The sequence below is a fragment of the Equus asinus genome, chromosome 1 (assembly GCF_041296235.1).
Source record: "Equus asinus isolate D_3611 breed Donkey chromosome 1, EquAss-T2T_v2, whole genome shotgun sequence".
In the NCBI taxonomy this organism is placed as follows: Eukaryota; Metazoa; Chordata; class Mammalia; order Perissodactyla; family Equidae; genus Equus; species Equus asinus.
Genome location: NC_091790.1, coordinates 135,996,238 through 136,013,621, shown reverse-complemented (window position 1 = coordinate 136,013,621; position 17,384 = coordinate 135,996,238). Strand labels below are relative to the sequence as shown.

At 40.0% G+C, this 17,384-nt stretch overlaps 1 protein-coding gene across 3 annotated transcripts in view; it reads left to right on the top strand.

Moving 5' to 3' along the window:
* Positions 1-7,999, top strand: part of CDK6 (cyclin dependent kinase 6) — a 227,832-nt gene extending 219,833 nt beyond the window's left edge. For all 3 annotated transcript variants that reach the window (XM_044767260.2, XM_044767262.2, XM_014842958.3), the window contains exon 8: positions 4,210-7,999. In XM_044767260.2, the coding sequence (XP_044623195.1) occupies positions 4,210-4,356 (147 nt within the window). In that variant the 3' untranslated portion in view covers positions 4,357-7,999. The remainder of the gene's footprint in view (positions 1-4,209) is intronic.
* The last annotated feature ends 9,385 nt before the right edge of the window (positions 8,000-17,384 follow it).

Sequence of the window (17,384 nt, the reverse complement as noted above, 5' to 3'; positions counted from 1 at the left end):
CCCTCCACTGCCAAGTTATGGATAGGGACAGCTATATTCCCTCCCCAATGTTCATTTCTAAGATGCTCACTAAGGACCTGGGCTCACATCCTTTGAAATAAATTAATCAGAAGGGAGAATATTCACCTAGACAAGGGTTCACTATGTATACACACTTGCTGGCTCACCTGCTATTTAGGAAAATTTTTCCTTGGTTTCAAACAACATTTACTTGTATTGCCTTAAGAAAAGGGGGTTTGATTGAATGTTTAATGAGGCCTGGAAAAGGAAAGGCATCCTGAATATAGGTTCTGTATCTCTGTCCTGTGCATCACCTACTCTTAGCAACTCTGCTTTTCTCTGCCATGAATGCCTTTTCTCCACCTCATTGCTTCTTTTTTGGTCATACTGTCTGCTCCATTTAACGCTAGCTCATCCCTTAACTATCAGAACTTCAGTTATCGCATGGATCCTTTCAGCTCTAACTCCCACTGCTAACATTTGTGCTGTCAGTACTGCCTGTATCAGATTCCTAAAAGGAGGAATCTGGCTGACATCCCTCACCTCTTTGCCCAGCCGTGGTATGGGTTGCTCCCTAGAGCCAGATCACACTCCTGGTCCAGTCAACTGGGCTCGGAACAGGTGGGGGTCACATGTTATAAAATATGGCCACCATAGGCTTTCCTTTTCAACAGGCACTTTGAATGAAATGTTCCTTTTAGAAGAGAATTCTGGACAGACAGCCACAATAATAAACAACTTTAGTAGTGAAATATCCCACTCCTTCAGCTACCAGAACATCCAAAAACAACCCAAAGTATCTCCTAGCTCCAACATCAGTAAGAATCACCACGAAGAACTTAAATTGTAAAGATGACATTGCCAGATGCTCGTTCAGGGTCCCCCACTAGCAGTGGTGACTCTCAAAGTCAGACCACACACTAGTGCTAGACTGGAGAAGTAGCAAGAGACAAAGAAGAAAAAGGAACAAAGAAACCTATCAGAGAAGGAAGGGGGTGGACAACGAGTGGCAGCAGAGATTAGAAAAAGCCAACGAGAGGAATAAGAAGCAGAGCCAGTAACATCATGACGAGGGGCAACTTCAGCACACAGCATAGTACCCACAGGCATTCAGGGAAAGGGCAGCCCACGACCTTAAAGCTCAGAACCCTCTGAAAGCTCTCACTGTTTCATCCTAGAAGGACACGAGCTAGAACTGTAGCGCAGAAGAAGGCGGGCCATTCAGGACAAGATAGGCAGCTGAGGAGCCGGCCCCACGGCCAAGTGGTTAAGTTCGCACGCTCTGCTTCAGCAGCCCAGCGTTTTGCCGGTTTGGATCCTGGGCACGGACATGGCACCGCTCATCAGGCCATGCTAAGGTGGCATCCCACACAGCACAACCAGAAGGACCTACAACTAGAATATACAACTATGTACTGGGGGGCTTTGTGGAGAAGATGGAAAAAAAAAAAGATAGGCAACTGAGACCCCAGCAGTAACTGTTGCTTCTATTGAAAATTATTCACTAGGGAAGAAAAGTGAAGGATGTTTTAGAAAGTCATTTTATTTAAAAAACAGTTAACACTTAAAAGTTTAGAACTTCAAGAGTTATCTTTCATTTTTATCTGAAAAAATGGTGACTTTGTATAATGCCTCAGTCATATATGTGGATATACATACATTGACATTTATAAATGCTCTTACATTCAAAGATGAGTAGTGTACTATAACAAGACAATTCAGGGAAAGAATTATTTTTTAGCAACCAAAACCCACATGTCTTTACAAGTTGTGTCCCCTTCATCATGCTTACCTTAGGAGCCTGGGTACTTATTCCAAATATGATGCTCTTGCTGAAAAAAGTACGGTATTAGAGTTCTTACTATCTAACTGCTTTCAGAGCCTGGGGTACATTTGGGAGGAAGGCATTGTTATTACTCTGCTTTTGCTACATAACAGACAACAAAAAAAAATCTCATTAGCACACAACAGTAAGCATTTATTTCCTGCTCATGGGTCTGCAGATTGGTGGACACAACTCCATGAGTCATCTGGAGCAACCCTGCTTCAGCCAATGGGGTTAAGTACAGGTCGTCTCCCTGTGCCTCGTTCTGGTGCCCAGGTCAGAAGGGCTTTGGCTCCCTGGGGCATGTTTTTCTTATGGTAGAAGGGTGGCTGCTCCCAGAAGGGCAAGCAGAAACATACAGTGCCCCTGAAGTACTAGGCTTGGAAGAGGCACCCTGCCATTTCTGTTCATATTCCATTGGCCAAAACAAGTTACATTGTCAAGGCCAACTTTAATAGAAGAGAGAATACTCCTTCCATGGAGAGAAGGAAGGAAAGAAAGGGAATATGTGCTGGAAAATGATCTAATCCACTGCAGTGGTCAACTCTTGATTAAGTTGCCATTCCAGAAGCTCATTTTATAAGTCAATTATTTGGCAAGTAAATTAATTTTCTTGTGGAAACAACATTATTACACAAGGTTTTCTAGTTAATTCTCAAACCAGCCAACTGCTCTATTGAAGCAAAGCAGTAATGGAACTTAGGCACCTTTTCTAACAACACTTCTAAAGGACAAAATGTGTTAAGACTTCCAGCTTGATATTCTCACACACCTCCATATCAGGCTAAGGATTTCTGCTCTGCATCCTCTTCCCGGTGCTAACTCATCAGTGGAGTTGTAGGGACAGAGCTTCCTCCCAAAATCCTCTAGTGACATGTCTTTGTGTCTTGAGCGTGTTACCACAACTTTTTTTTTCTTCTTTCCTGTGTCCTAGGGATTAAACTGGCTGCTTCCTTTTCTAGTGCCACTACCTAATTTTCTCCTTCTTGGACTCTGAGAAGAGAGAACTCAGGCTCAAGAGTTTTGCTCCTGCCTTCCTGTCCTTTGGGAATTCAGCCCTTGTAAAGCTTTTCTCAAGATGTTTATTATTGTTACAGACAGATCATTCTAAGAACAAGTTCCTTCCCCTGCTTGCCCTTTGGCTGTTTGATTTTCAGAAGACACTGTGGGGAGGCTGTCATCCATGGACTGGTGGGGAGCCTCAGGATCGATAAGATTTCAGGAGACCCAAAAGTTCACCTGAAGTTATATGTAGAATTTTCTGTTTGTACGTGTTTTTCTAGGTCAGTAGCATTCAACAGAGCTTTAGAGTGGTCCCTAATCCAATCAGGACCTGACTAGGTGTGAGCTCCTTAATGGCAGAAACCGAGATTAAATGGAAGAGGTCTGCATAAGCACGATAATGTTAAATCTTTAGATTACATAGAGGACTGAAATGCACAGACATTTCAGATACCCTTCTCTGCTATTTACGAGCTCCTGGAGGCAACGGGTGGGTCTTATTCATCGTTAATTAGTTCTTGCCACCTGCTAGGCACTCCAGAGGTGTTAGTGGAAGGAGAGGAGGAGGATTTAAGAACAAGATTACCTGGGATTGGAGTGGAAATGGACCTGAGATGAGGAAAACTCTAATTATGTGTCAGCCATTTGGGTTGGAGATTACTGCTTCAGAGTTTCACCTTTCTGTCCTTTCACCTTCTACCTGAACTTGAGGTGACAGCCTGGAATAGAGTTTAGTGACTTTAATTGAATCTAATGGATTCCTTGTAGGGCTGCTGCTAGCCCATATGGCACCTTGATGTGGATTAGAAGGAAGGCACCTTCCTCTGGGTGGTGCAGCTCTGGGGCAGGGAGCATGGCTTGCTGGTGGATTGGGATAATTAGGGTCTAGGTTTTAGCCCTTACTTGCCCCCTCCACCGAGCACCCTTGTTCAGTAATTACCCTTTACACCTGAACAAGGCAACCCCCTTCCAATCCCTGCTCATTGACAAAACTTGGGACAGAGTAAAAAGTTAGGGTGAAGACTCTGACTATAGCACTAAGTTTGCTGGCATTAGAAAAATCACTACTTAAACAAAGTTATATGCATGCTGCAATAATAATAATAATATCTTTTAAAGAACCTAGGTGGCTTGGAGAGAAATTCTGGGTAGATAACAGTCCACCAGCAACCCAAAAGATGTCGTTTCCTGAGGGGCAGTTTGTACATTAAGACATAATAAGATGAGTACTGTTTACATTTTATTTAGTGTCCCTTAAAATAGATAGTCATTCTCATTATAGACACACTTAGTATGTGGCGGTGAACAGATGTATAACTGTGTAAGCACTTTATTTAAATGGACGTGTTTTATTAGAATCAATTATTTTTTCTTTATGACAGAAGTGCTTGACATTTAATCCAGCCAAAAGAATATCTGCCTACAGTGCCCTGTCTCACCCATACTTCCACGACCTGGAGAGGTGCAAGGAGAACCTGGATTCCCATCTGCCGCCCAGCCAGAACAGCTCGGAGATGAATACAGCCTGACGTCCCAGCCACTCCCTTGAGCTGATCATCCGGAGACACCCTTGGTGGCTGATGGGTCCCCCTGAGTAAGCCCCACAGAGCTGCTGAGGATCACTGCCTGGACACCTTCTAGTTGCCGTCTTCTGGATGGGCTCTACTTTCCAAGGAAACCGTCTAGTTTACTGTTTTGAAATCAATGCAAGAGTGATTGCAGCTTTATGTTCATTTGTTTGTTCGTTTGTCTGTTCGTTTGTTTCAAGAACCTGGAAAAATTCCAGAAGAAGAGAAGCTGCTGACCAATTGTGCTGCCATTTCGTTTTTCTAACCTTGAATGCTGCCAGTGTGTGAGCAATCCAGGCACAGCTGAGTTGTGATGTAACCTCTCTGCAGCTGCCAGAGCCTGATTTGGTACTTTCGAGTGAGTGTGAGTGTGTGTGTGTGTGTGATTCTTGATCTCTTAAAGTGTTACTTTCTGTAAACAACAAGAATAATTGAATTTTAAAGACTCAAAGTAACAGATAAACAGCAGGTGTCTATTGACTGAAGGTGATTCACCAAAATGGGCTTCTCAAATTAGAAAGTTGAGCCTATGTCCTCAGCATTTCTTTTCTGGCCAAAAGCAGTAAATTTATTAGCACTAAAAGTTTCACTATCTAGATGAAGTTTTATACACACAGCAAAAAGGAAAAAAAAATTCTAGTATCTTTTGAGACAAATTTGTTTTTAAAGCACACTTTCTAGTTACTCTTCAAAAAGCTGAATTTACTCATTATAAGTCAATGTTAACCTGTATAATATGCTTTATTGGTTTTTTTTGAAAAATACCCTAAGCTTTTCTTAAGTGCTGTAGATTTAGGGAGTATACCTCAAATAGGCAAAATTGTCAAAAAAAAAAATAGAGAAAGCCTTTATTTCCTGGTTTGAAACTTATTTCCTTTTTGTTTTTTGTTGTTATTGTGTTTTGTTTTTGATTTTAGGAATCTGTCAGAAACTGTTTCCTGTTTTGGTTTGGAGAGTAGTTCTCTGTGACTAGAGACAGGAATGCCATTTAAGTTTCCCACCTATTACACTGTACTTTTTCTACCGTGCACTGCCTTGTTTGCAAAGTATCCACTTTATCTATCCCCCCGCCTCTACTAGACATTACTACCATTACATAACTCATAACAGATTGCTTACACTGTTCCCACGCACCTCTTGCTTGCTTTCTTTCAATGAACCTTTCATAAACAGTTAGATTCAGATTATGGTTTATGGTTCCAATTCCACAATCCTAACAGAGTACCATATGTTCTCGCTCTAATGTGATCTCCTTACCTGGCATTCACTGTTTTTACCTAGGCAATGCGTAGAAGACTGGCTCTTCTCTAACACCAGCACATAGATTGCTTTAAACTGTTACTTAGTGTTTTACATTTTAATAGAATATATTGTCAGTGTAGTATCTGAGGGAACATCCTTAACTATTTTTTAGAAATACTTATTGACTCTGTAAGTGATCTTTTCTCCATCCCCCAGGCCAGGCTTGTTCCTAGTACCTTGCGTACACTCTTGCTCTCTGCAGAGCCAGCCTGACCTGGGCCTTGTGAACAGCTTTACTTTTTCTTTTGCCATGTTCTCTAAGTACTTTATAGTCCATGCCATCTCTGCTTTATATGTGGTTAGTGCTCACTCAGCTCTAGGAACCAGAAGACACAGAGATTAAGCATCTTTTGGGAAGTTTAGCCACCTTTGCTTTCTGACTCATGTTTTGAGTGCATGCAACAGTTAGACCATGTTTAGAGTTAGGGTTTTCAAAGAATGGACATTGCTTCACTAAGTAGAAAATGTTCCAGATAATGTTTATGCATTTTATCAAGCCTTACTGAATTCTTCACAGCTTAATATTGTAAATGACTATCTTGAGCAAGAGAAAAATTGGGAAATTTTTCTCCTTGAGAGCTTTTTGGGTTGGGAACCATTCTTGTTTAGTACATATATTGCTTAATATTGTTCTAATTCAGTAACTTAAAGAGCAGGAAAATTTTTCTAAAGCAAGATATGAATGAGAAGATGGGCCATAAGAGTGTTTTATACTTTCTTCATTGGGACAACATTGATTATGTTTTGTCATCCCCACAAATGCTTGAGATATAACGAATCCAGAGTACTCAGAGCAATGTGTACTTTGAGTCTCCCCTGGAGAAGTGAGTTCTGCCTGCTTTTCATGGGATCAAAATGCTAAGACATTTTTCCTGGGGCCTAGAAATAGAATTTTAAAACTCACTGCACTTGACTCATCATCTTTTGGTTAGTATCCATGGTTAGAGTGAACATAACTTGCGTTTGTGCTTTTACAAAAGTTTTTCATAAGTTCGCTCAAGAAAAATGCAGCTGTTCTAAACTGGAATTTTTTCAGCATTCTTTAGAATTTTAAACAAGTAGAGAGCTCAACTGTTATTTCTAGCATATGCTTTTTGTTCATTTCTCAGTAGTGTTTATAAAGAAAACTTAAGGCACAAACATTTTGGCATTAGATACTTGGCCAATTATTGTCTGAGAGGGAGAATGAGAGGGCATCTTGGCATCTCTAAACTGTCCCCAGCTCTTCCATCGATGTGGTTCTTGCATTTGAGTGATTACTCTCTGTTTTATGTCTTTTACATCCAGGCTCACCACTTCTGAAATCCAGATCCCACACAGGCACCCTTGCCATCAGGACACTTTGAATACGAACAGAATATGAATAGAACAGAATACGAATAGAGCAGAATACAAACTTACTGAATACAGCTTATTCTTCTGTGACCTATGGTCTCAAACTTTGCCAAAAGCTAGGCAGTGGTTAGCTGAAAAGGTCACACTGCCCCAGGCTTATACCAAAGCAGATTATAGCAGTGAAAATAGGGTGACAGATTTGAAATTACAAATTTCTTCCTAGGTCTGGTAGAAGAATGTGCCTGATAGTTTCTATACAATATTCCGTTCTGGCAGCCCAGCACTGTGGGAACTATTGTGCAGGGTGGAGTTGTAACAACCTACATTTAAAAACAGTAAAAGAGAAATCTGTCTATTTAGACATCATAAGCTATCATGTGGCAAAGGGTAATAAGGACCTAACCTTATAACACAATTCCCAGGAGCTTGTAAGAACCTAGTGCCTCCCATTTTGTCTCTCCTTTGAAGTGGATGGGAACTACTCAAGGAGCAAAGAACCTCTTTTGGAAGAAAGCTCTGGGCCATTTCAGCCCCAGTATTCTCATGATTTTCTCTCAGGAAACACACACTATGAAAGGCATACTTTGCATTTAGCCCCAGATGACTTACTAAAAATCATTCAAAATATTCACCTTAGAATAGAATCTCAGCCTTTTAGTCTTAAGTAAAAAATGAAAATTTTGGAATGCACAAGATGTTAATATCTTGAAGAAAACATGTACCTTTTAACAGAGAAATTTATAGTTTGACTCCAGAATGTGGTACTATCCTTCTTGCCGAGAAAAAAATTAAGTAGTACCAAACGTTTTGAACCTTCAATTATGTATTTAAATTGAGTTTTTAACGAACTATAGCTGCTTCTATTAAAAGTGGTGCCTATAAAAGTCAGTAATGGCAATTCTCATTCCGTCACGGAAGTTAAATCATGTAAGCTTACTATATCATAAACATTAAAATTCTTCTCTCCAAAGAATTGCTGCTTTTCTCTAAGTGACAACTTGACTGTTTTTATGATAAGCACATGAGAGTGTCTCACATTTTCCAAAAGCAGGTTTTTGTTGCATAGTTGGGCCTAGGAAAGAATAATGTTAAAACTTAATAAGGACTATAATGCCTTAATTGTGTTAGTACAGAAACTATAGAATATTTACCTTGGGAAGAAAATATTGAAATATTATAAATTCTTAGATATTGATAGAATTCAAAGGAATGCGTGTTTTACATTATGACATGAAAACAATGCCTTTATTTTGTAAAAATAAAAAGATTTCTAAATCTTTAAAAATCATAAAACAGTGGACAATGGATAGAAGAAATTCTGGAGAAAAGGTGTTCAAAGAAGGATAATTTCAAGTTATATATATTTTGAAGGATATATATTTTATTAACAAGTATATTGTAAGGATTTATATTAAAGTCATCTGGCAACTATGAACTTGAGATGTTCAAAACCAAATTTTATGGAAAAGCCATTACAAACAGTTACCATTTCAAAGGTTGAGCTGAGCAAACGAAACCATCTGAATCCCTTCCTTGTTTCATGCGAAGCAGCAGCCCCGTCAGACTACACTTGTCACGCAAGCCCAAGAATGTCCATTGTGAAAAAATAAATTTTCTAAAGATGTGTTTCCTATGCCACCAGGATTTTTGAAAATTGTGAAACTCAAACCATTTATCACCTGCATTCAGTACATTCAGATATGTGCCGAGGAAGATAGTTAGTTAGCGTTCCTTCTCCACAGTGAGAAAACTTCTCGAGGCTGCCAAATGCCTGTCTAGCAATGTAAGTCCTCAGGTAATTGGTAATGGTGTTTTCCTCAAAAACATAAGAAAATAGTATCTTCATTTCTTACCAATGCAATTTTCAACCTAGTTTTGTTTCATACCTATATCTCAAGCATTTCTAACTTCTTATTTTTCAGAAAATAGCCAAAAATATTCCTTTGGCCTTTTCTATCTTCTGACCTTTGTAAACAACAGAAATATAGAAAGAGGAGGGGTCTGATTTTTAAATATTTTTTCGCAATTAGTTGTTTTGAGGTTTTTTTAATGAAGTATCAATCAGCTTTTCAAAAAAAATTTTTTTTTTAAAGATTGGCACCTGAGCTAACAACTGTTGCCAATCTTTTTTCTTCTTCTTCTCCTTCTTCCTCTCCCCAAAGCCCCCCAGTACATAGTTGTATATTCTAGTTGTAAGTGCCTCTGGTTGTGGCATGTGGGACCCCGCCACAGGCTTGATGAGCGGTGCCATGTCCTCGCCCAGGATCCAAACCAGTGAAACCCTGGGCCCCCGAAGCAGAGCGCATGAACTTAACCACTTGGTCACGGGGCCAGCCCCCAAAATGTTTTCTATTTCTTAGTATTCCCAGAGAGTTGGTTTAGATAAATGAATGGACTGCTATCCACATATTTATGTTTCCTTGTTACTGGTGCTCTGGCCTTCAAGAAGAAAACAAGAGCCACCTGAAAGTACATACAGGTTTCTTTCAAGCCTCTATTTAAATACTGTTACAGCACTTTGAAGTTAATATGGTAGGAAAGGGAGGTGATTTTTCTTGCAAAAGTGTGTTTTAGAATTCTCACTGTCCTGAGAGATGGGCTTTCTTGTTTTACTCCAGTATATTCCACAAGGTGGCACTTTTGGCAGCAGGGATGCGGGGTGGGAGGTTGGAATCTGAGCAAAGCTACAAAGGTACTTAAAGACTCCCTTCTAACTTTATTTTTCTGCATATATTTAACTCTTGCCTAGCACTTGTTTTTCAGGATGATTAATAGTCTCATAATGTTCTGTAATTTAGATATTTTAGTTGTTAGGTAGGTTCTGAATGATTGCAAGTAAATTGTTCTTGAGGATGGATCATACACCCATTTTGATCATTTAAGTGCGTAAAGAAAGCCTAGTCACCCATTTATTAAAGGAACGTGTTTTGGGGGTACCTAATTACCTCACTTTTCTAGGTGTGGAAGTTACAAAGACGGACAGGCTTGTTACTAAAAAGGCAACACTCATCTGTGAACAGGATAGTTTAGGAGTATAAAACTCCAGTGGCCCCAGCCAAGATACCCATGACCCCTTGTCTGCTGCTTTCCCATTCCTTACCATGGCGGCCTTTAGACATTGATTAAATTTTTAAATCCTTATTTAAAAAATTAGATGAACAAAATGAGTAATGCATCAGTAATTAGGTAGACAAAACTAAAACTTTTTTCTAAAGAATTGCAATGCTGAAACATGGCCCTAAAATACTAAAAGACCTGGATATTTTTACATTTGTGTAATCACAAGTGTAAATTCACAAGAAATACTAATTCTTTAAAATTTTTTCTAAGTACGTGGTATAACTTGAGTGTATCTACGTCTTTAATTTCTCCATTTTTGAAGTTCTTTCATAACTTTATACTATATATATATATGCATACAGTCATGTTTTAATTCACCGGTCTGCTCAGAAACCCATTATTCTCCAGATGATTTTAGTTAATTTTAAGAGTCCCTTTCCTCAATAGTGTCACTGAAATTTAGAAGGAGGGAAACTGTCGTATTTTTCAGTTTCCTTAGCACAGCATAACAGAAGGCAGTTTATTCCTTCCGAGTGGCAGAAACTCGATAGTGCCTGCTTAACTTTCCTCCAGAGTAGCCGGCAGGCAAGTCTCAGTAATTCATACTGAATCAAAATACCGCACACACTAGGAGCTATCAAAAGCTCTTTGTGAAATCGTCTGCTTCATCCCTCTGCTTAAAATCCCACTGAAGTAGATACCAGATTAAGCCCCTGAGTGGAAGGCCGATTTTCAAACCTCGAGTTTGATATCAGTGGGCCAATCTGAACTCTGTTTGTCCACGTTCACTTCACTCCGCCTGAAAACCTTCCAGGGGCGCTGCACGGTCACCCCGCCCCTTTGGCAGTAGAGTGGCCGTGGGCGGAGCTGGCTGAGACCCGTTCGCCGATCGCCTGTTAGTGCCTGAAATGATGTACAGACCCGGGGGGATACTGTCCGAGGTCTATGTGCCCTGCTGCTGTCTCAGAGACATCTGTTCTGCAATCTTAGGAAGTAAAATGTCCTTAGAAGCAAACAGATGTTTTCTGTGCATAAATAAGTACAACACAATTCTCCGAAAATTCGGGTATAAAGAGATGCTGCTCTGTATGAAGCTGTCTACCAGGCATCTCTCAAGCTCTAAGCTCAGCTTTTTTTTTTTCTTAAGAGAAGATGTATAATTACAGGGAAGATGTTTTTATTTTTTTATTTTCTATCATTCTACATATATGATGGCAAAAAATATGCCTGGAAATTTTTGTTTGGAAATTTTATTTTCTGCTTCATCCTCAGTGGCAAAAGCTCCTAATTCTTTAGTTTCTAATTTCTTCCTTCTCGTTTTTCTTTGTCAAGTAATTAAAGGTATGTAAGCAAATTATCTCACGTAGTACGGAATTTTCCTATTTAGAGGAAGCTTTTGTGTGAGTTGTTTCTTCAAGCAGATAATCAACCCCTTCTCTATTTTAGTAGTCTGGATTGCCAAATGTAGGTTTTTTTAAAGAGGGCACATAACAGTATGTGTTGCTACCAAGAACTATGACTGTAGCACTAATCAGCAAGCGTAGACCACACACTTAATTTCTAACTCTCTGTGGTTTCTATCCAAATTCCATTGATGTGCTTAGGTTACAGTCCTGAAGATACCCTTTGCCCTTACTTGAAAGTTTCTAATCTTAAGTTTTATGAAATGCAATAATATGTACTAGCTAGCAATATTTCTGTGATCACCAGCAACTTTGAAGTCTCTGAATAATGAAAATAGATCCCAGCCGTAATACATTTCTTGAAGCCCCCAAGTGTGTTATATATCTTCTCATTTTGGTCCTGTGTTTGCAACAATGTACACGTGAATATCATATTTCCTCACTTACTTTGTGTTCATTTATTTTCCTATGACCAGTAATAAATGTATTAGTTAGTACATGAAATCAATAGCATCAACTACCCCTAGGATGAGCACTTAACAAGGTGGGGAATGTCTATTTCAATTGTTCTACATTTGCATAAATTATTTCTATTATTATTCATGTATATTATTTATTTCTGAAGCACACTAGTCCTGTGAAAGTGCAACTGAAGGCAAACCGCATTAGGACTTGAATTTAACATTCATTATCATGATCTTGATGGAGCTAAGAAAATTAAAATTAGACTAAGCCCCCAAATAAGCTGCATGCAGTTTAACGTGATTAGTAGAATTTAAGTCTATAGATGTAGTGTTTTTGTGTTTAGGTGTTTTATCATTATGTAAAGGAATTAAAGCAAAGTATTTTGTAGTTGTTCTTTTGTCAAATATGCATGTAGTATAGTGTTAAAATACAGCAAAAATAAAAACTACAGATAGAAAAGCATCAGATACTGCCTTAATTTAGGAACTCTACCAGATGGCCACTAGAGTAGAGGCCAGGCAGAGACAGGTGCCTGGGCGGAGCCTCTGGTCTGGCCTTGAGAAGTGGTTCTCCTGAGTGCTTTAGTGCCCTTGGAGGTGTTGTGTGCAGTGGCAGCAATAGGTGGTCCTGTTGACAGGAGAGCAGTGTGAGAGTTTCCTGTAGAAGCAGAACTGTCAGCTTGTGCCTTGAGGCTTCCAGAACGTGTTAGATGGAGAAGTCCAAGTTTCTGTGCTTCAAGCAACTTGGTTTTGTACAGAAGCAATACAGTCTGGTAATAAAAACAAGGATTGCGTGTACAATAGTCAACAATGGGATTTTAACAACTAACAGTCCCCAACACCTCAAAAGCTTGTTGCATTTCTGGTATTTTAGGTTTTGATCTGAGGGTTAAACAGCAAGTGTTTGGTATAGAAGAGCAGTATGTGTTAAGAAAAGCACAATATCAGTTCCCGTAAAGTGCAGATTAGAACTAGAGGATTTTATAGGATTGTCATTTTTGAGATGTGTAAAAGCACGTTTTCACTGTAAAATGTATTTCTGTTTCTGCGTTCCCATAGGGCCTAGTTAAAACTTTCTTCTAGGCTTCAGCAAGGCTGTCACACCCAGTGAGCTTTTTTTTTTTTTAACTTAGAAAATGTTTTAAAAGTAGGAAAAAAATCTTAATTTGAATATTTGACTTGTGGGTTTCTGTGTTTGAAATCACAGTTCTGGAGGTATAGAGATTGTACATGTGCATGTCAGCCACTAATCCAGGCTATGTGAACCAGCCCAGGATAACCAGTACTCACCTGTCCCCTGCATCCCTTCCTCCCTCCCTCTGAAGTGCTCCCTACCCTCACTCTGACCTGTCCACATGGCGCTCTCCATCCTCCTCTGCCGCTCCTTGGGCGTCAGGGACATGAGGAGAGAGGCTTTGGGCATCACAGGTGTGCCTACTCAGGCTTAGCCACTACCCCTACTTGACTTTTGGCTGGCCACAGTCATCAAGAGAAGATTCCTGGTGCTTGGCACAGAATACACTCACAACATTCAATCACAAACGCCCTCTAGCATCTTCATCTGTATCTTGATTTTTAAACCAAGTCATTCTACAGAGCATTCAGTTTTGGCTGTGTACAAAGAGAAAAACTAATGAAGAATATAAACCATGTTCCAGGCTGCTGTTTTCTATTCATCTACAGGCTATACTTTTACTGTATTTCTTCATACTTGAAACTCATTCTGCTATTTTAATATCAGGGTACAGATTTATAAGGGTGCATGTTCCTTAAAGGTGCAAAATTACTTTCATTCCGTTTGCTCATATTGCTACAGAATGCTCTGTTTTGGTGCTTTGGGTTCAGCAGGTCAAAGAAACAATGTGGAAATTCACTGCCTGGAACAGTCTTACAAGAATGTTGGCAGATGGCTTGGTGTTAGATACTGCTTCTGCTCTTTTCTCTGTACACAAAATGGAGAGTTACCACACTGGCCTGTCAGGTTCACCTGGGTATCCTTCCTCACAGGGTACATAAACCCTGTGCTCTCCCCAAGTGTGGGCGCAGTGCGCCTCTCTGAAAGCAGGGACCTTCCTACATATCCCGATCATTTAGCCCTCAAAGAAAAATGGCCTCGGGTGTAGACAGCAGAATGGGAAGGACCGTCTCACTCTAACGACCATCTCTCCATTCCATACACAAAGCCCTCCTGAGAAAGAAAAAAAAAAAAGAAAAGAAAAGAAAGAAGGCTTACCTGTAAAGTTACCCTTTTCATAGTGCCCTGAGCTGAACGATCTTGCTTCCTTCCCTTTAGGTGGATGAAAATACAGGTCAGTTTATGTAGGCTCTTCCCACCTGACGCAGAAAATAGAAAAGTAGGTGTTTGTGTCGTGTAAAGCATGTAATATAATGACTACCGAAACTTACATTAAATACCCCATCACTAGCAATCTGTTTTAAAAAGTAGCTCAAGTAAGGGGGGCTTTGTGACCCAGGGTCTCTGGGGCCCGAGGTAGCCATTCTGGCGTGTGCCTTGCTGAGACTTCTTTGGAGAGAGAACTGCCAATGGTGACTCTGTTGCAATGGCAAAGAGAACATGTCAGAAAATTCAGAGGGTTACAGCTCAATAATCCTTTGGAAACTGGATGTCTTACTGGGTGCTAGAATGCAAATTTAGGTATTTATTGTCAGATAATGGAATTCATTGTTTTTTAAGAATTGGTGTTGAAATGTCACGTCCAGTTCATTGTTTTCACTTATGCACAAGCTAAATTGAAGCAAAAAGAGAAAATGGTTTGTATATTTGTCATACCTTTTGTATTTCTTACAATAAAAATATTGGTAGCAAATAAAAATAATAAAAACAGCAATTTTAAACTGCTTTCTTGGAGATGAATTGCTATTCTTTTTTTTTTACTTTAATGTAAAATGAACATAATTGCAGTGAGTACAGTAAGGTATAATAGCAAGTTTTAGCAGAATATGTTTTAATCTTTGGTTTTAAGAGACTTTTTCAGGGCTTCAAATGTTTAAGAAAAGTAAACAGCTCATCGAGCTTAGAGCTTCAGTAACAAATATTTAGTAAGCTCTTATTGGTTGCTATGCTAAACACTGAAGACCTAAAAATAAGTAAGGCACAGGCATTCCTTTCCGAAGCTTATAGACTGAGACCATGAAAGAGGTTTGTGTGCCCACTTGCTGATAACCTAGAGATGAGCAAAGTTTTCACAACAGAAATGATGTTTGAGTGGACTCAAAAACAAGAGTCAACGTTTGCCAGTCCTACAAGGAGCAATACTATTTTATTATCCTCCACACTTTGAAAATACTGGTGACAATCCACTAAAGTGATTTTACAACCCCACTAATAGGCTGTGACTTACTGTCTGAAAACAATTAGTCGGGGGGCAGGGGTGGATATGTGGAGACAGGAGGTAATGTCAAGAAGGGTTTAATGTGCCATATAAAGGAGTTTGGAACCACTGAAGGATTTTTTTTCTGCTTTTTCTCCCCTAATCCCCCCAGTACATAGTTGTATATTCTAGCTGTGGGTCCTTCTAGTTGTGGCATGTGGGATGCTGCCTCAGCATGGCCTGATGAGCAGTGCCACATCCGTGCCCAGGATCCAAACCGGCGAAACCCTGGGCTGCCGAAGCCGAGGGCACGAACTCAACCACTCGGCCATGGGGCCAGCCCTACCACCAAAGGATTTTAAAGAGGGAGATAACTTCTGGTAATGTTTGCCCATTTTTTGTTTGACCACTTATATACTAGATGTGGAATGATAGATGAAGCAGCGCCTGGTATACTACATGACAAACCAAAAGTGGGACCATAGTTGCTGTCTGATACATATATTCTCTTTGTGTAAAATATTAGGTATTTTTAAATTACTCCTCCAGATTTCCCTGGGAGCTCTCATTAGGACTTGCCTGAATTTTTTTTAACAGGACTAAATTGCATCTAAATTTTAAAAATCTAGACGAAATATTCAGGAGGGATAATACAAAGAGTCAGGAATTTGGACTTTGTTGAGATATTGAAAGTTTGTAGTTTGTTAACAGGTCGGTCATAGCCATTCATGTTTCCACAAACTGTAGGCATCTACAAACGGGTTTGACTGCACCATTTTCTTCAAAGTGGTGTACTAAAAGATCCTTCAGTTAGTTATCTCTGGTTCTCTCTGCTGTGCGCTTAGAGCCGCATTCCATTAAGAGCCAGATAGGCCGTTGCCACTAGTTTTGCCCTTTGGAGTGTCAGCCTAATTTACACTTCCTTGTTCTCTAGGAAGGAACTCCTCTTGGCAGGGATGGGCCCTGGGATGTCATATTTGTTCTGCAAACACCGTTTTCCTGGACATAGCAGATGAAGCAACCAGAGTATGCCATGGGATGTGGGACCAAGAGACTGACTGTGTGTCAATCTCTTACACATCTGTAAGTTCAGGGCTGAAGGCAGCCATGTTTCTCCTCATGTGCACAGAGAATCGTGGGGAGCCGATCTGTGGAGAGAGAAGGAAATGTGCAGAGACTGAATCCAGACAGCCTTTTATCTCCTGTTCTCTGGTCTCTGAAACTCCCCATATCCCTATGAGGAAGTCTGCCTCCAGGTTTGTTGGTTTGTTGGTTTGTTTCTCCACTTATGTAGCTCAAGTAAATTTCTATTCCTTGTGCAGCAGAAATCCTAATACGGTGGCCGCCTGGCTATCAGCACTGCATCTTGCGGCCCCTGCTCTGTATTGTAGTTTCAAGCTATTGAAAAGCAAAGTGGAAGAATAGTGTCCTCATTTAAGCGTGCATAAGAGCAAAAATAGTAGGGCCTGCATTTTTCAAATTGGGGTTCCCAGAAACCTGGGGTATACAAGGGAGAATACAAAGCTCCCAATAAACGAGATCTGCCTTCCTCGAGTGTCACTTTTACTTAGAAGAAAAAAACATTTTTTGTTAAAGAAAGACGCTATTTTAAAACTGTATAAAAAAGACATTGTGGAATAGGATGCAAAATTCAAATATAGATGACTTAAAGGACATTTTATGATTTTATTTATTTTTTATTTATTTTTTTTAATTTTTTTTTAAAGATTTTATTTTTTTTCCTTTTTCTCCCCAAACCCCCCTGGTATGTAGTTGTATATTCTTCATTGTGGGTCCTTCTAGTTGTGGCATGTGGGACGCTGCCTCAGCGTTGTGGGTCCTTCTAGTTGTGGCACGTGGGACGCTGCCTCAGCGTGGTTTGATGAGCGGTGCCATGTCCGCGCCCAGGATTCGGACCAACAAAACACTGGGCCGCCTGCAGCGGAACGCGCGAACTTAACCACTCGGCCACGGGGCCAGCCCCTACATTTTATGATTTTAATAACTGTGTAACACTATACCACCAGCTCCTCTCGGTACAATTCACTCCCCTGGGGAAAATTTTGAGAAGCACTGTTACAGCTGAGAGGAGA